Source organism: Dermochelys coriacea, chromosome 5, assembly GCF_009764565.3.
Source record: "Dermochelys coriacea isolate rDerCor1 chromosome 5, rDerCor1.pri.v4, whole genome shotgun sequence".
Taxonomy (NCBI): Eukaryota; Metazoa; Chordata; order Testudines; family Dermochelyidae; genus Dermochelys; species Dermochelys coriacea.
The window spans coordinates 42,376,135-42,396,043 of NC_050072.1; the positions used below are offsets into that span (position 1 = coordinate 42,376,135).

The window sequence follows — 19,909 nt, forward strand, 5'->3', positions numbered from 1 at the left end:
TTTTAGGAACTCAAGATATAAACTTGGAAGTGAGCCCCGAGGCTGCTAAGCCTTACCCCCTACCATCACAAGCAACCCTATCATATAATCACACTCATAAATTTGTCCAACTCTTTCAAAACTAATTAAGTTATTTGCCACCAGGACTCCTATTGGGAGGCTGTTCCAGAAACTCCTTCCTCTGGTGGTTAGAAACCTTCTAATTTTCATCCTGAATTTGTTCATGGCCAGTTTATACCCATTTGTTCTTGTGCCAACATTGTCCTTTAGCTCTTCATTTCTCTGGTTTTACCGTCTTTATGCATTTATAGAAAGCAGCCTTCTTTTTGCTAGCTAACCAAGCCAATCTCTAACAGTGTCCTCTCATAAAATTGGCCATCCATTCCCCTGATCATCCTGTTAGCTCTTCTCTGTACCTGTTCCAGTTTGAATTAATCTTTCTTGAACATGAATGACCAGAACTGTACATAATATTCCAGAGGAGGTCTTACCAGTTGACTTGTACAATAGCATTAATATTTGTCTATCTCTACTGGAAATGCCTCACTTGATGCATCCTAGAATTGCAATAGCCTTTTTTGCAGCCACATCAGATTGGTGGCTCATAGTCATCCCGTGATCAATCCACACACCCAGGTCTCTCTCCTCTTCTGTCACTTCCAACTGATGATCCCGCAGCTTGTAGCAGAATTTCTTATTATTAGATCCTAATTGCATGACCTTGCACTTTGTACTATTGAATTTCATCCCTTTTCTGTCACTTTAGTCTTCAAGGTGATCCAGATCTTCCTGTAAATATTCCAGTCCTCTTCTGTATTGATGATGCCCCCCAACTTTGTATCACTGCAAATTCCATTAGCACTCTCTTACTTTTTGTGCCAATCTCATTAATAAAAATATTGAATAAGATTGATCCCAAAACCAATCCTTGAGAAACTCCACTAATAGCCTTCCTCCAGGCTGATAGTTCACCATTCAGCATAACCTGTTGTCTTCAAATGCTTTACTGAAGTCCAAGTATATTAGATCTATTTCACTTCCCTTATCCAAAAAATCAGTTATTTTTTCAAAGATGGAAATCAGATTAGTCTGGCATGATCTACATTTGGGTAAACCCAATTGCATTATATCAACTTTACCATTTGAAGGCCAGAAGAGGGAGTTCAGGAAAGATTATTATTATTACAACAATCTTTTCTGAATCCCCTCTTCTGGTCTTCAAACAACCCCCAGCCTCTCCAAGCTCATTATCAGAAGCAAACTTCCCACAGACCAGGACAAACCAACTCAAAGTGGCACCAGACCCTGTCAGAACAACCAATAGAAAACCTGCAGACATATCTCCAATGCTACAATGATCAATAACCCCCACAACACACTTTTCAAGATCCATGAGTCCTACACATGCCTATCACAACATGTGGTGTACTTCATTCAGTGCACTAAATGTTATCATCCAGCTTGGGTGGAATCTTGCTGAGCAGTGTCTAGTTGAGCTGACATCTTCCAAGTGGTATTCAGTGGCTAGTGCTTGGCAATTTCCTCTCTGCAATGAGGGGAGCTGTGCTTGTCCTTTTGTCTCATTCTTTCTGCAAAAGGCACAGTGCAAAACTCTATGATCTGGACTGTAGTTTCTGGAAGGAAGAGTGGGGACCAAGGCCTGGAGGAAAAAGAGGAGGATGCTGAAGACAAGGCCCCACCCGTAGTGGCAATGGATAGGCTTCTGTTCCATAGTGCTTCCGCCTAAGGAGGGAAGGGACCACAGGCATCCTAACTGGGTTTACCCAGTTCTTTCCTTTCCTATGTTCACTCCTTTCTACTCTTGGGGGAACCCAAAAGTGACATGGTTCTTTGTCCCCAGTCTCCTTTCTGCTCCTGAGAGAAGCTAGGTGCTGTCATCTTTCTAAGCTTAGTGAGGCACTGTAGGCACTGCGCCTCTAGCTACAGTCTGGCAGCTTTCAGGGATCAGTTTGCTGGACTCTAAAGGAGCTGACAGAGGAGCTGAAGCAGCTTTTCTTCTCTGGATGCAGTATTCTGCAAGTCAGGAGCAGTTTGGGAGCCAATTATCTGGGCTGCTGCTGTCTGAGTAGTCCCTGTACTTCCTGGTTCCTGCTCTCGGATGGAGTATGAGTACTCCAGTGGATAAGCCTCTGCTGTTAAGGCTGCCCTGCCTCATGGAGAAGGGTGGGGGAAGGGAGTGGGAGGGAGGGAAGAAACAAGCGCCCTTGTCAGACTGAAGCCATGTTTCATGCAAGAGGTGCTTGCACCAGCATGTCCCTTACCATTCCACTGACAATCATTTTTTTTCAAAAAGCATGAAAAATTGGGATATATAGTACTCATAGACTGGAGAAAAACAAATGAACCACTAATCTTCAAGAAAAGAAATAAGACTGATCCTAGTCAATACTGTCCCATAAGTCTAAGATCTATTCCCAGTAAAATAATGGAACAAATATTATGAGGAAAAATCAGGAAGCATTTCGAGGATATTGGAACCATGAGCAACAATCATCAAGAAAATACAATGAACAGTTCTTGCCAGAAAACCTAATTAGTTTTTAAGATAGAAGGATGAAGGGAAAGTGGTACATATAATATATTTGGATCTTAGTAAACTATTTAATATGTCTCACAATCAAATAATTAATATAATTTACCTTGGAAAAAAGAATACTAACATGGACTAGAAACATACGGAAATATCAAAAAGAAAGGGTTATGCACTAGGGGAGCTGATGTGTTTAGTAGCTACTTTGCTGATCTATGATAGTTATAGTATCATTTAATATGTCTTTTAATGGTCTTAAAAGTGCATTATTCATTATGATATTAATGAAATTCACAGATGGTATAATCTGGCAGGAGTTACAAACACAAGTGACAATAGAGAATTAATGCAAAGAAACCAAAAGAGATTAGCAATATGAGATTTGATTCACCATCATGTGATCATCCAGTTTAATGTCAGTATAACTGATTTTAATTCCATTCCACTGGCATAAAACTGGAGTATGTATTGGTGAATTAAGTCCATGGAGTGAAAAAGAGTGAAGGAGGTGCTAGTAGTCAGAGAGTTTGCAATATGATACAGTAACAAGTTAAAAAGACCACTGCATCATTGGGCTGCATACACAGAGGCATTATGTCATGAGACAAGGAAGCAGATTCATAGATTTTAAGGCCACAATAGATCATAATTACCATCTCTTCTGATCTCCTGCATAACACAGGCCATAAAATTTCACATACTGGTTCTTACATCAAGTCCATAACTAAGAGACGGACCCTACCATGTTTTTGGAATGACAACATGTCTAATACTGTGATCATTTGTCAACAACTCATTTCCAGAATGATATGGATCAACTGGATCTCAGGAAGAGTGCAACAAAAAGTCTAAGATAACACTACATGTAGTGGAATGAATATAGTAAAAGTAAACAAACAAAAGGCCCTACAAAACAAATACCCAAGACTTTAATTTAGGCTGAATATCACAAAAGAGCTTCCAGAGAGTGAGATCTGTTAGGCGGTGGAACAGCATCCCAAATGAAGAAGTGGACTATTACTTGGCACAGTTAAACTTAGATGCCACAACACAATAGAAATGTACTAAAGGGTGTACAGTCTTGAACTGATTGACTGGGACTTGAACAAATTAGTTGGTCTGGTAGGTCTTTTATATTTTTAACTTCTGTGAATCCATGATATATAGATCCAAGTTCAATAAATTCATTTGTTTGTTGCATTGGAAAATTGAGTGTATTCCCAGAAATCAAGATTACAAATATGTATGTTCCCTGGCTGAGTAGTGCTAGTGCTGATGGCACTGCATTAGCTAAGCCACTGCTTGCCCCCTAAAAAAAGTCCTTGCCAAATATATATATTATCTCATAAGAACATAAGAATGGCCATACTGGGTCAGACCAATGGTCCATCTAACCCAATAACTTGTCTTCCAACAGTGGCCAATGCCAGGTGCTTCAGAGAGAATGAGCAGAACAGGTAATCACCAAGTGATCCATTCCCAGCTTCTGGCAAACAGAGGCTAGTGACACTTCAGAGCATGGTTTTGCATCGCTGCCCATCCTGGCTAATAGCCATTGATGGACCTATCCTCCATGAACTTATATAGTTCCTTTTTGAAACCTGTTATACATCCTCTGGCCAAGAGGTCCACAGGTTGACTGTGTGTTGTGTGAAGAAATACTTCCTTTTGTTTGTTTTAAACCTGCTTCTTATTAATTTCATTTGGTGACCCCTAGTTCTTATGTTTGAGAAGGAGTGACTAACACTTCCTTATTTACTTTCTACATACCAGTCATGATTTTATAGATCTCTATCATATCCCGTCCTAGTCCTCTCTTTTACAAGTTGGAAAGTCCCAGTTTTATTAATCTCTCTTCACATGGAAGTTGTCCATATCCCTAACCATTTTTGTTGCCCCTTTCTGTAGCGTTTCCAATTCCAATATATCTTTTTTGAGATGGGGCAACAAGATCTGCATTTTTGACTACTGCTGCACATGGAGTGGGTGTTTTCAGAGAACTATCCATAATGACTCCAAGATCTCTTTCTTGAGTGGTAACAGCTAATTTAGACCCCATCATTTTATATGTATAGTTGAGATTATGTTTTTATGTGCATTACTTTGCATTTATCAACACTTAATTTCATCTGCCATTTTGCTGCTCAGTCACCCAGTTTTATGAGATCCCTTTGTAACTCTTTGCAGTCTGCTTTGGACTTAATTATCTTGAGTAGTTTTGTATCATCCATAAATTTTGCCACCTCACTGTTTACCCCTTTTTCCAAATTATTTATGAATATGTTGAACAGTACTGGGCCCAGTACAGACACCTGGGGGACACCACTATTTACCTCTCTCCATTCTGAAAACTGACCATTTATTCCTACCCTTTGTTTCCTATCTTTCAACCAGTTCCTGATCATGAGAGGACCCTCCTTCTTATCCCATGACAGATTTCTTTGCTTACGGGCCTTTGGGGAGGGACCTTGTCAAGGGCTTTCTGAAAATCTAAGTACATTATATCCAATGGATCACCCTTGTCCACATGCTTGTTGACCCCATCAAAGAATTCTAGTAGACTGGTGATGCACGATTTCCCTTTACAAAAACCATGTTGACTCTTTCCCCAATAAATTGTGTTCATCTATGTGTTTGATTACTCTGTTTTTTACTATAGTTTCAACCAGTTTGCCGCTGTCTGTCTTCTACACTGTAAACTGTTTGGCAGAGGACCCCTCTTCTATTTATGTCATGTACAGTACTGAGCACATTGTTAGCACTTAACATATATTAATAATTCTTTTAAAAAATAGAAGTAAAATTCTTATGTAGCCAAAAGGGAAAAATATAATTCTAGATAAAAATTATCAATACTATTGTAAGATTCTAATGTCTAAGGGTATGTCATCCTGTCTTATGAACCTACCTACTTTCACAAAATGTATCTAAGGACATTCCATAGAAGAAAACAAAAGGCATGGAGGATGAGGACAATCAAATTTGACAGATTATAGGGGTCGAGCCTCGACCCCCTCATCAGGCTGCTTTGCACTACTTAGGTCAGTCCCAAGATCAGTGGAGCAGAAAGGTAATTAAGAGCCATTCTTCTGCACCCATCCTTGTTTCCTGCAGTAGAAATACCCAGTTGTTGGAGGATCAGTATATATAACCTTACACTTCCTGCTCCTGGCTCCCCATACATAGAATGTCTGAGCAGGTTTGGCCAGTTTATCTTGTGCTCTAGGAATCACAGGGCAATGGAATGGCACCCATCCTTGTTTCCTGCAGTAGAAATACCCAGTTGTTGGAGGATCAGTATATATAACCTTACACTTCCTGCTCCTGGCTCCCCATACATAGAATGTCTGAGCAGGTTTGGCCAGTTTATCTTGTGCTCTAGGAATCACAGGCCACTTCCACTTAACAGCCCTGGAGGGTGTTGTAAATTGCATTATGGGCTGAATTGGCCCTGGCCATCCTTGGGATTGAGGGATTGGAAAAGTTGCTTCTGCTCTCCCAACTCTTCAGTTTTGCACTAAGCACATCTCAACCATATCTAAGGATCTGACCCATAGTGTAAGAGCTTGCAACTTTGATTTGTGTGGGTAGTTTTTATGCAAATAATCCAACTGAATTCAACTGATTTAAATAAATTCAGACAAAATGTAACAATGACAAGTTCCAGTTGAGTTGCATTTTCTGAAATAAATTATACAACAGCCAGTTAGAGTGGCAGGGCCCAGATCTTCTCAGGATTCAACCATAACTTTTTTAATATTCAGACGGGGAACTGAAGAATAATTTCAAGACTCTTTGAAGAACTACTGTGTATCATTCAAAGAAACGGCCATTGATCTCACAAGGTGAAATTTCTACCTCCTTCAGGTTTCAACCACTAGTTGTTTTTGTTTGTTTGTTTTACTAGGAAAAACTTTGAAACTTTTTAGATACTCTGTTTTCCAAAACAATATAATATTTTAATCAGACTATGGCCAGTACTCAGATAAACAAAACAGAAATCTAAGCCTGACATCACTACGCATTTAACAAAACAACCCTTATCACTAACCTTTAAAAAAAAAAAGCCCTCTCACCTCTATTCCCCATCCATAGTTAAATATGGCCAGCAAACTATAAACAGAACAGTTCAAAAAGAGGGACGGGAAGGGGAAGCACTTTCCACAACACAAAGAAATTACCTATGATATACAAGTCGGCAGTAATTCACCATATATTTACTCATTCTACATAATGTGAATTAGTGTAAATCACTGTATCTCCACCAATTATTTATTCCAATGAGTATGAAATTTTGGAGCAATTTATTATCTCTCTCCAGAGATTACTTACTCTAAAAAGCTGGTGATGTAGTCCCGGCTACAGGCTGACCAGGAGAAGGGGTTGGTATTTGCTGTAATGTGAGCTGCCATAAGTTTTGCTGCTTCATGACCTTTGGTCCCACAAGAATTTCCAATTCCATCATGGTTCATACCAAAACTGTCCAAAACAGAAGAAAAAAAGTGTCCCATTACTTTCCTATGGTACCAAACAAAAATAGAGTTTGGAACTGGAAGGCCATGCTCAGTTAGTTTAGGAGGACTGAAACAAGATATGTATGATTAATTCAGATTAAACTCTGTACGTTCAGAATACTATGCAATTTTGCTGTTTCATATAAAGATATCAAAGCATTTTACTACATTATGTAAGTCTCACAATAGGCCTGTGAGATAAACAAAAGGGACTCATACTTCAGGCCTTGTTTGGGAGTTTGGCCCAAGTAACAACTAGGGGTAAATACCTGCTCTTGCAGATCAGATCAGTAAACACAGACACAGAGAGTTTGCATGATATTGCCAAGATCACATAGTGAGTCAATGACAATCCAGAATAGAACTTAGGCAGCCTAACTACTAAACAACCTGTGCTCCCTATATGCATCCATTTATACAGTGGTCTTGATCCTCTGCTGTTCTAAGTCTGCTTTGTGGTGGTCCTCAAATGCAGGGTCAGCAAAATTATTCATATATCACCCACTTCTTAACATCCAACATAGTTCACCTGGTCACAGAAAAAGGGGTGTACCCAAGGATCCTTAGAGGTTGGAACGGCCTGTTGGAACTGTAGGTGGCCAGCATAATGTAGAACAGCTAAATCATCACCAAACTAAAACTAAAAGCTAAATCCATAAGAACTCTTCTTTAACAGAGTACTTAAGAAGAAATGTTTAACTTTATACATCAAATTAACCTTTAAAATTAAATAATTACTGCATTTTAGATAAAACACGTTAGTGAAATATTCAGTTTGTCAGCAGTGTGATTGATATGACATAAATTAATCATAAATAATTAAAGATAACATAGAAAAAGGTACTCTATTTAATTAATTTTATAATTTTTTAAAAAGCATCTCCCCTGTCTGTTTTTGGGGTAGCTGGAGTCAGTCTGCAGTATGGCAAATTTTCTTAAATATTCATCTATCATGAAGGAATTTCTCTTTTCTATGCAAATGTCATTCAAGATCATGGGCTTGTTATATTCCATTCTGGATCACGTCACAAAAGATCATGATATCTCATGAGCCATTCGAAATAGCAGATTTCATTACTCATGGGAAGAGACAGAAAGACAGTTAAGGAAAATGAAATATTCATAACTTTAAAATACAACCTTCCCATCCATACTGTGAGAAAAAATTCAAAGCAAAATCAAAACACGTTAAACAAGTTATCTCTCAGACATGGTGCATTTATTCTGGCTTAGTTCTTAGTGGTAGCACTTTTTACATTTTTAGGCAAAAACAAAATTCTGAAAGAGGAAAATGCACTTTTATTTTCACTCTTTTTTTTTTAATGTAAGGCTAATCACAATCACTTCTCTCTGCTCTGCTCCTGAGTTATACAATCATTTAAGTATTGTGAAATGATGTAAATTAATTCATCACAGTGTACATAAATGTAATTTATGCATGCAGTCTGAAGATTTTTTGTAATACTGTAAATTATGGTTACTCACCTGTAACTGGAGTTCTTTGAGACGTACTCTGTATAGTCACACCCATGGGATATACCGACTGGGCAGCTCTGATGGTGGAAATTTTTGATAATATTGCCTGTTGGCGCACCCTTGTACGCCCTCCTGCTCCTTCCCTCAGTGTTCCTGAATGTTCTGAGGGCAAGGTTATAAAAGGGGTATAGCACTCTGACCACCTTAGTTTCTTCTACCGCTTCCCAAAAGTCTGATACTCAAATTAGGACTTAGGAAAAGGTGAAGGTACATGGGGAGCGTAAATATGCTCCACATTACATCTCTACACAGTTCTGTTAAGTGGAATGCATCTAAGCTATACCACTGATGTTGCCTTGGCCTTTGTGGAATGGGACCTAATCCCTTCAGGAATAGGAACAGATGCCAATAAGCAGCTATCCTCTATGCACAGTCTAGCCCATTTTGATGTTTGAGAAGCAATTGTTTGACCTCTTTTGTTATTACCATAAGATATGACAGGAGTAAATCTGGAGATTTTCCAAATTGTTTTGTCCTATTAAGATAATATACTAAAGCCCCCTTAACATCTAAACTTTGTAACTTATTTTCATCTGCTTGTGCATGGGGTCTTAGAAACACTGGCAGGTTAATTGCCTGATTAATGTAAAATTCTGTCACTACTTTAGGTAGGAACTCGGAATGGCGATGTGGCACAACCTTATCTTTACAGAGTACAGAAAATGGCAGGTCAGTCATGAGGGCTCACAGGACACTCACTCTTCTTGCTGATGTTGTAGCTATAATAAAAACTGTTTTAACTGAAAGATGAAATGAAGAACATTCTCCAATTGGCTAAAAGAGAGGCTTCGTGAACTGCATAAGGACTATGTTAAGGTCTCATGACAGTGGAGGGCCCTTGAATGGTGGATAGATATTAATTAACCCTTTCATAAATCTTTCAACTGTCTCATGTGTGAATATAGATTTGTTTTCGATAAGTGAGTGATACATTGATATAGCTGCTTAGCAAATCTTAATTAATGCTTAATTAATAATTTCCTAGAGCTAAGACAAACCTCCTGTATCCCTGTGAACTACATTGTAATAATCCTGATTGAATCCTATATCTCAAGCCATCAGGTGTAGGAAATATGAGTCTGTATGATAAACTTTTCCATTCTGCTGAGTCAACAGATCAGGAGTGAGACAGAGATTGGAAAATTCCTTTGGATAGCTGAAGGTGGTCCGGGAGCCACAGTTGCTTCAGCCTTGCCAGAACAACTATGATTACTTTGGCTCTGTCCTGTTTTATCTTCCTTATTACCCTCTGAATGAGAGGAAATGGAGGGAAGAAATAGAGAACACCTCATACACAATTTAACCTGAATATATCAGATGGTGTGATGCTATATGATTGAAATATGACCATGTATATCATTGATATTGCCATTGTTAGACAATTGCAACAAATTTTCTACAAAGTATGTTAAGGATTCTTCACTCTAACAATGGGCCATAGAAGAAACTCATTCTGCCCAGATATGAATTCCTGTGAACACTTCAGCCTCCAACGGGCCAATGGCTACCCCCTGTGAGTCATCAGGCCTTGTAAGGACATGTGATATGCTCATGAGACACTGGATTTCATCTTGTGCCAGTAACTCTCCACTGGACTGTGAACTTTGTTTGAAACAGAAAATTTACGGGCACATGGCTCAGGGTATAAAATCCCCCTGGGACAATTCCATTTTGCCTCCTTACTGCTCTGATTCTCTGGACTGTGGATTTACAACAAAAAGGAGCATACTGAACTTTGGACTGATAATCTCTCAATCTTTTGGAAGTTACCAGAGAAACTTCACAAGCCAGCAATCTATAACATCACTGTTGTCAAACCTGATATAAGAACATCACAATTATTGTATATATATGATCTATTAACCATTTTAACTCTCTTCTTTTCTTTTATTAATCTTTAGTTTTTAATTACTAAAGAATTGGCAGCAAAGTGATTATGGGTAAAATCTGAATTATATATTGAGCTGGCTATGTGACTGATCTCTTGAGATTAGAAGGACCCTATATGTGATTAAACTGGTTTTCAATAACCACTCCTCATAGAGTCCAGTATCTGGGAGCTGTGATAAGGGCTGCATTTTTGACTTTTTGTTAACCAGTGTGGTGAGGCAGAAGTTTACCTTTGTTACTGGCTTGGTATAATCTAATGATAGAATAACTACCAGTTTGAGGTGAGTCTGCCCTATTTCTCAGCAGTTTGTCCTGAATCTGGTGTTCTCAGCTGTGACCCACTGGGGCACAGTGACAGATGGATTGACTGTCTCTCCCAGCTCTTCAGCAACGTCTGGGACACCTTTGTGTTTCACTTTGTCACAAAATGTCTACCTCTGGACAACCTCATGCACTGATGTTCTCTTTTATCACTGACAGCTTGAAAGACCATTCGTGGAGTTCTGTTGTGTCCCTGCTCCGGCAGTTTGAAAGGCTGTTTTCTTTCACTACTAGGTGTAGAACTGCAGGTAGGTCTTGTATTGAATTCACCATTCCCAGAGAGACATTGCTTCTTACATAGCTCCATGCAATGAACTCTTCCTCCTTGTTTATATTATACATTGACGTATAATATAAAGACCTAAATTATCCATAAAGACCTAAATTATCTTATGATGATGCTAGGCAGAAATGATTTCAGAGCCCAATGTATTGCTTTTAGCTGTAGCAGCCTGATGTACAATTTCTTTTCCTGGAAAATCCATTGGCCACAAACGATCAATTTGTCGAAATGTCCTCCCCAACTTAGGTTGGAAATATCTGATGTGATTGTTGCTGATAAAGCTGGAGCATTGAAAGCCATTCCTTTTATTTTTTGAAGGTTTTGAGGTTATGAGGCCCATTAGTCTGAGAAAAAAATATGATTCTTTGACAAGGGAACTATGCAATAAGGCCAAGGCTGGCTGAATCCTTATAAACCTTTATTCTGGTAGAAAGTGCCTGACTTTCTGAGAGACCAAATTGCCCCTATGAAGGGGATCTTTTGATTGGGTAGTATGATTGACTTCTCCCAATTTATCTTTTGTCCCAGCTTATTGAATAGGGAGTGTGTGTGGGATATGACTTCTGATAGATTTTGTTCTGACAATGTTTTGATTAGCCAGTGATCTAGCATCTACATATATGTGAATCCCTTGGCTTTGTAAATGCACTAATACTGCCAAGAGGCATTTTGTAAATAGTCTGGGGCAGGAGAAAAGCCAAAGGGAAAGACTTTGAATTGAAAATGATCTTTCCCTATTAGGAAACAGATATTTGCAGTAGGACAATCTGAAAGCAATATATGCCCTTCAGGTTGAGAGCTCAAACCAATCTTGTGTTGAGAGGAAATGTTTTATATAGATGCCAAATTCAACATGAAATCAGAATTTACTAATGAAGGAATTGAATTCTCTCAGGTCTAATGTATGTCAAAGACCTCCATCAATTTTTGGGATTAGGAAGTACCTTGAACAGAACCCTTTCCTCCGAATTCCCTCAGCTCCATTTCTATTACCCCTGCCTCCACAAGACCGGGAGCCTCCAATTTCAACAGGCCCTCGTGAGAGGGGTCTCTGAATAGGAATGGGATGAGAAGGTTGGGAGGAAAGAAGGAGTCAGAATGGATGGGGTATCTGCTGTGAATTATTTCTAATATCTATCTACCCATAGTTATAGCACTCCAGTTGCAGAAACAACACAGGCAGTTACCAAATGGGGTAGGTAAAGAATAGTCCAAATTTGGTTTGCAGCTCTCAGACCTTATGTCAAACGTGAGGATGAAGGTCCAGCATAGATGTTGACATTGAGATCTGTTTGCTTTTACCTGAGGCTTAAACACTTTCCTCCTTTGCTGCCAATGTTATTCGGCAGAATGTTGTTGATGGTAGAGGCATCTCTGAGAAAATAAAGACTAGGAAGATGAGGATGCATACTGTTGTCTGATACCTGAACACAGCTACCTAGTTCTTCTCCTAGGTTGCTGATACACTCACAAAGATCTGGGTGCAGATCTAGTGACTGTCTCTTCTTCAGGAACCTCAGTTTACTGCTAAATACACCATTCCCTTTAAAGGGAAACCCCTCCACTTTAGTGATTCTCTCTGAAGGTGGTTCAGATGATCTACTCCATGAATGATTCCTGAAAGAGATGGCTTCTAGGAGAAACTTCCAAGGAATCAAACGTTACTCTTAGATTGTGTTTTGCAACAATCTTTAGACATGAGGACATTGGCTAATTTTCTTGGAACCTCTGAGATGGATTTTGCAAATACCACCATCTTTTCCCAAAGATGGTATTGGTTGCATGCAATTACAGTCTGGTAATCTGACATTCTTACACCCAATGTTTCAGATTAAAATACTTTTTTGCCTAAAATGTCCATTTTCTTGCTTTCTTTATCAGAAAATGTAGACTACAGCAAGCACCCTTAGACCTCTGGGCTGCAGCTTCAGCCAAATGCAAGTTCAGAACTGGATGTCTGTGCAAAAAGAATGAAAAACCCTCATGCGGTAATTGGCAGCTACCTTTTTCAACATTGCTTGAACAGAAGTTGAAATGAACCATATTATTGCTTTTGCTGTCTGCTGGAGCCCATCTAAAACTGGCAGTGTAATTCTATCCTTGGATGGAGAGTCAAGAATGTTGAAGATGATGAGAAGTCTCCTTTACTATCACAGAGGGGATTTTCAAAGTAGTTGCCATTCTCTCAACTACTTCATGAAATAATACTGCGCCCTCTGATGGGGAACACACAGTTGTAATCCCTACACTCTCACCTGGAGAGATTTACTCCTCCAGTTCAGGGTCCATTTGTTGGTATTCTTCTGGCATCCCAGCCTCCGCTTCTTCCAAAAGTGTGTTTTTTGTCCAAGGGGAGGCCAAACTCTGCAGGATGAGGACTGGAATCTACCAGGGTCTCCACAGGACTGATGGGAGGCCACTGGGAAGATCTATATTGTTTCCTATGTTTTCTCTGTATTGCTTTTATCCTAAAATAAATGTTCTCTGCTTTGAAAGAGCTGTTTAGTTTCTTGCAACCACTGGCATACATTGCACATAGCCCTTGGAGAGAAAGCAAATATCAGGTGCTGGACTTTAATCACAATAAAGAAAAAGGGGGATGCAGCCTAAAAACTCAGTCAGAAGGAAGAGGGACCTGGATTCTGGCCCAGACAGAGGTGATGTCTAGAGGCTTAAGACCTAAGGGTGTATTCCGTGAGCAGACTGGGGCTGGGGGGGAGATTAAAGGTGCAGTTACCCCAAAAACTGTCACAGTCCCTTCTGCAGAAGTGTCTGCTGCTGCTTCTCTCTGGAAGTATCAAAGGCTGAAGCTAATCTATGTTCATTCACAGATCAGGAGATGACCCAGTTCTGAAGGGCCTGGTTTCACAGCCTGATGCAGCAGTAGAGCTTGAAGTCTATTTTGCCACTTTTTCCTGTGCTCTCAGGTGAAAGTAATGCAGATTGAGCACCCTGAAGGAGTGTCCCTTTCTGAGGCAGGCTAGGCAACTTGTATGAGCATCTAATGCTGGAAAGACTGCTGGGCAGGAGGCACATTTCTTAAATACTCAGCCTCTTGAACTTCCAATCCACCATCAGATCCCAATAGCAGAACTAAAGTCTTAACTTCAAATAACTACTTAGAAAAATTAAAATAAATAAATAAATAAAAAGAAACAAAACCCAACACAAAAAGCTAAAATCTACCTTACAAAAGTATTCAACATTATTCAAGCTAAGAATCTGGGCCAAAGGCCCAGATACAGTTCCTGATCTGGCACCTACGGCAGTTGAAAGGAACTGATGTGGCCAAGGCACCATGCTCCCTTTTATAGCCACATCTTCAGAATCTGCAGGAGTAGTTAGGGGAAGTGATGGGGGCAAAAGAGTGCTCCAACAGGTACTGTTATCAAAAAGTTCCACTGTAGGATCAGCACCACTGGTGCATTTTATGGGGGAATATGCAGAGGACAGTAAAAGAAGAACAGATGTTTTCAAATTAGATACAGATTCAAGACAACTAAAAACAATCTTTCATCTAATTCACTCTTTGTTCTTAAGCAATCTGGATGTAAAATACTGTCAACTCATTATTATTAACATCATTGTTTCTATTAAACAAGTTACACTTTGTTTTTCATAAATTTTGTGTCGCCTTCATTCTTCACTGTAAAGTTTTAAAATACATTGTGCTTGTTCCAGTACTATACAAACAGAATAATTTAAATCCTCAAAAATATAACACATTTTATATAACTGAGAAATATATTAATATTATTTAGGATAACTGAAATCTACTTAAGGACTAAATTGAAAAAAATCAAGGGATTACCAAAATCAAAATTATTATTATTGTAAAATGTAAATAGGATTCTAAATTATGTCTTTTCATAGTGACAATGAGAAATTTGCAAGGAGAGGGAGGGAGAAAAAGGGGAATGTTTCATCAATAATCTGTTCCAATCAGAAAAAAGAGTGTGAATTTACACAAAAACACCAGTACGGAGTACTAGGATTCCTTCTACCGTGTCAGCTCATTCAACAAGACCTCTATGACCATATCAGGCAAGGTTGTTTATATCAGTGGTTCTCAACCTTTCCAGACTACTGTAGCCCTTTCAGGAGTCTGATTTTTGTTGTGTACCCCGAGTTACACCTCACGTAAAAACTACTTGCTTTCAAAATCAGAGAAAAATGTCACCGCACACTATTACTAAAAAATTGCTTACTTTCTCATTTTTATCATATAATTACAAAATAAATCAATTGGAATATAAATATTATACTTACATTTCAGGGCATAGTATATAGAGCAATATAAACAAGTCATTCTCTGTATGAAATGTTAGTTTGTACTGACTTACTTACTTAGTTAGCTTTTTTACACAGCTTGTTGTAAAACTAGGCAAATATCTAGACGAGTTGATGTACCCCCTGGAAGACCTCTGAGTACCCCTGGTTGAGAACCACTAGATTATATGTTATTTTATGCCAGCTAATAGAATAATTATTTGTTAACTGGTGTGATGTTATAGACGGTAATTGCTTTGAAGCAGGATCTATCTTCATTTTTTTTTTGTTTACAGCAATATATTTTGCTGGCATTTGGTTTTTAACATATACTCCAAATCATGATGTAGAGTAGACAGTGTCCTACCCACTATATTTATATAGAATTCATGAAAGCTATCCATGTGAATTTGATGTAATACATGCCTCTTGGTCAACTTAACTTATACTCTTCATTGTATACCACAATAAAAGCTTATTCTCATAATAAAAATGCATATGCAACATATTCTTTACATTCAAATATAATACCTCCATAATATTAATTTTCTTATGTTTTATTTGTTGATGTCCTATTCTGATCCAGAAGCAAATACCTACAAAGTCATCTTTAGTTTTCTACTTAGTAATATGTAATATTTTGGACCGCATATACTCTTTTGTCTGATAGCCAACATTTTTACTACCCTCACATATTTCCAGATTATACTATGAAGGTGCCACTAATGGTTCCATATTTAAGGCTGAGTTGAATTTTGCACTTCTGACATTATGAAAAGAAGAAAAATCTAATGTAGTCTTAAAAAACATATTCATTTAATTTGTTACAACAAACCTTGATATGCATTAATCATAATTCTAGGGATGTTCCATGGAGCATAGTTAAGGTTGTTTGGGTGCCTTCACTCTGCATTTTCATGCCTTAATATATTTGGATTTATTTTTAAGTTTTACCTTAACTGTGAATTTCCTGGGTTTGTAATGCACGTTTTGGGGTTAATTACAATATCTCTAATATTTTCCCTTAATTACTATAGGTATTCTCAACTTCAACTCTCTCAACATAGTTTTTCTCTGAAATTTTAAAGTAAATGAACAAAAACATAGTTGAACAATGCATCTTTTAAAAAATATATATATAGTGGTCACCTAATTGAGCATAATTCTGTGTTGTGCTACTTATGAAGCACTTTAAAATACAATCAAGTATGATTCACTGAACAAAATTATAGTCAATTTAGAAACAAACTTTGCAACAGGGCAATGGCAAACTCTCATTCACATCTTAATGACATAGGTCCTCCCGGATCTGTACTGTGGACAACTAGCCTGCACATATCTTACATGTGGAACACCTAGTAAAGTCAGTGAAGATGCTACACAAGGGAGTGTGAATATGCAATAGTGATCATCAGCACTGTGTGTCAGAGAAGTAAGTTTTGCCTTTAATCATGAAGCAAACTACTGTGCTTAGATTTCCTTTGGAAATATGAAACCAGCATTCATGTTGCCCTGAATGTTACTGTAACCTTTCTTTCCACCTCCATTTATTCAATTCTACTTATGCTTTTGTTAAGATCTGTGAAATGTTACTGCATTCCCTTTCCTTGAATATAATATTTTAATGTAAGACTAATGATTTCAGTATATTATAATTCTAAACTTTAAACTATAGTTTCCACATATCACAAAATATTAATTTTATTTCACATCACAGAAACCAGACTTGTTTTTCTAGCCTCAAGTTAATGACATTTAAGTCTATTTGGATAATTAATCATTAAAGCTAAAGTCCCAATGAAGTTTCTTTTTACGTTAATGTAAGTTGTGAGTTTTTACAACTGCAATATAACATGAGGTAGACACAAGACATAATAAAGGAAATCACAATTTCTTGAACCCCAAAAGAAATATAGAAATGAATATATTGTTATTTAATAATTGTTTTATATGATTTTTCCAGTTAATTCAGTGCCTCTTTAAGGTGAAGTGATTATTCGATACGCAACAGGGCAAGAAACTATTGCTTGGGCTAAGTGGAACACTGGAATTCCAGTGGATTCTGTGTTAAAATGGCCTCATGGACTCTCATTGGTTGGGCTGACCTTAGGGGCCAATTGTCTGTTAGCAGAATTTCTCTTTCACACATGGATCATTTAAACCATCACATACTGTTGAGCCAGTGATCCTGGTAACAGGACTTCAAATATCACCCATAGGTTTGATATGGTCTTTCAAACCTCCCATGATGGAGGACATGCTCTTTTGTTCATAATTAGATACCAACCAATCCATTATGGACTGCCAGGGACAGGTTTATCCCAAGTGCCAGTAGGTGGTATTTGGTGCTAGATGTGGTTTGGGTTTTGATATGCATGTCCCTATTCTTTTAGGCTGGAGTCTTCTATGCCACTTGGAATTCCATTCCCCTGTCATTATTCGAATATGCCTCCAACTAGCTTAAATGAACAGCTTTTTGTAGTGCCGTACCTATTTGCTTCCCTGGGCTGAGAAATGGATTTCCATAGTTTAGTGCACTCTAGGGAACCTCTCAGTACCAGAGTTAAGGACCCATCATGCAGATGGGATTAGGAGGAACAGGAATATAGTCCCATTGCTTCTGAAGAATTGAAGACAGTTTGCTAAAATTCAGAAAAATGTCTCTAGGAGGACTGCTAGAACAATGGATCAACATTGCTAGCCCATCAAACAGTATGTCTACGATGCAATTAAACACACATGGCTGACCTCTGCCAGCTGACTCGGGCTCATGGGGCTTGGGCTAAGGGGCTGTTTAATTGGTGTAGACATTCCAGCTCAAGCTGCAGCCTGTGCTCTGGGACTCTCCCACCATAAAGAGTCATAGAGCCCAGGTTCAAGCCCGAGCCCAAATGTCTACACCACAGTTAAACTGCCCCTTAGCCTGAGCACTACAAGCCCAAGTCAGCAGCGGGTTCTTCATTGAAGTGTAGCCATAAGTAGACCATTTGTCTACCCTGAGTAAAGAGTGAAGAGGAGTCCCACAGCTTCAGCTAATACCCACAAGCACATCAGAGTGGTATTAGCTATTTCAAAACTGGATGTACATTAGCTGTTTTAAGTACCACTCCAAGAAACTCAGCAATCCATGTTTTCTCTCTCTCTCTCTCTCTCTCTCTCTCTCATTCCCTTCTTGCCCTCAGCAAGATGTGGCTGCTGATATCTCATGTCCCTCCACCCAATCAAACCTCACTTTTTCCACATATATCCAGCTGCCCCACCAGCTATTCCTCCACATAGCTGTCTGTTATTTGTGTCTCCTGTTTTCTTTCCTTCCCTATTCTCTGACTTGGATACCTGGCTATCTTCTCTGATATTAACCCACCACCTTTATCGTTGGGATTGTCAAATTCCACATTAACAATCTAATTTATCTGTCTCTCATTTCCTCTCCTTCACTTTCTCCAGCTCTCAATCAATCTGTCCATCAACTACATTAACTGTTCTTTTGATCTTGTCTTCACTGGACATTTCTCTCTTCTTATCTTGTCTTTCAAACTTTGTTTCCTTGTACTCTGTTTATCACCTTATTTCCTTTAAAATGACTCGTCCTCTCTTTCCTCCAATCATTCATTCCTTTTGAGTATATCTGACACTGCAACTGGGAGGTGTAATTCCCAGCTCAGGTAGACATATACATACTAGCTGTGATCAACCAAGCACACAAAAACAGCAGTGCAGCCACAGCAGATAGGGTTGGCCTTCTGAGTTCATTTCTAGGGTCTCAGACAGGCTTGTACTTGAGCAGCTAGCCCAAACCACCACCCATATCACCATGGCCACTCTCCTATTTTTAGGATGCTAGCTACTCCTGGGGGAATTCTGCACCCCTGTGGGGGTGCAGAATTCATACCTTCTGCAGATTTCTTGGATCCCCCCCCAGAAAAATGTGGGAGCCAAGAAATCTGTGGGGAACATATACCCCTTCCCCAGCAGCCCGGGCACGACTTCTGGGAGCAGCCAGCAGCAGAGAGCAGATCACAAGGGGGCAGGGGTAGGAGGGAGGCTGGGCATGCATCCATGTGTCCGTGGAGAGATGTTAAGTGAGTGGGGCTGGGCAGGTGTCTGCGTGTGAACAAGCCAGAGAGACTCACTCTGTCCCTGTCACTTGCTGTTGCTGCATCCCAGGCTTGGAGGTGTAGGGCTCTGTGAAGCTGTCCCTGAGGCAGAGCAGAAATGTAACAACTAAGCAGGCAGGCTGCTTTTTCCCATTCTTAGTTAATTGTTCCCATTCTTAGTCAATTAAGGCTCCTTTACCTTGCCAGAGTGGTGTAAAGAAGCCTTATTGTAAATGACAGTAACTGAATCATCAGCTAGGAAGATCTATGGGCTTTCTCACTTTTTTTTCCTGTGCCAGAGAAGCACAATGGGGTTAGATTACAGCTCAGGATCTATTTTACTTATCCATTTAAAAAAAATGCAGGACAATGATTAGCAAAACTGTATGACTTGTACACTATAATCAAGTCTGAGCAATTTAAAGCGACATTCTACTTTACAGAACAC

At 39.0% G+C, this 19,909-nt stretch overlaps 1 protein-coding gene across 4 annotated transcripts in view; it reads right to left on the bottom strand.

Annotated features, from left to right (window-relative positions):
- The window catches only part of ADAMTS6 (ADAM metallopeptidase with thrombospondin type 1 motif 6), a 319,968-nt gene that overhangs the window by 162,329 nt on the left and 137,730 nt on the right, over nt 1–19,909 (bottom strand). For all 4 annotated transcript variants that reach the window (XM_038403172.2, XM_038403171.2, XM_043514172.1 and 1 more), the window contains one exon: nt 6,884–7,030. In XM_038403172.2, coding sequence (XP_038259100.1) covers nt 6,884–7,030 — 147 coding nt within the window. The remainder of the gene's footprint in view (nt 1–6,883; nt 7,031–19,909) is intronic.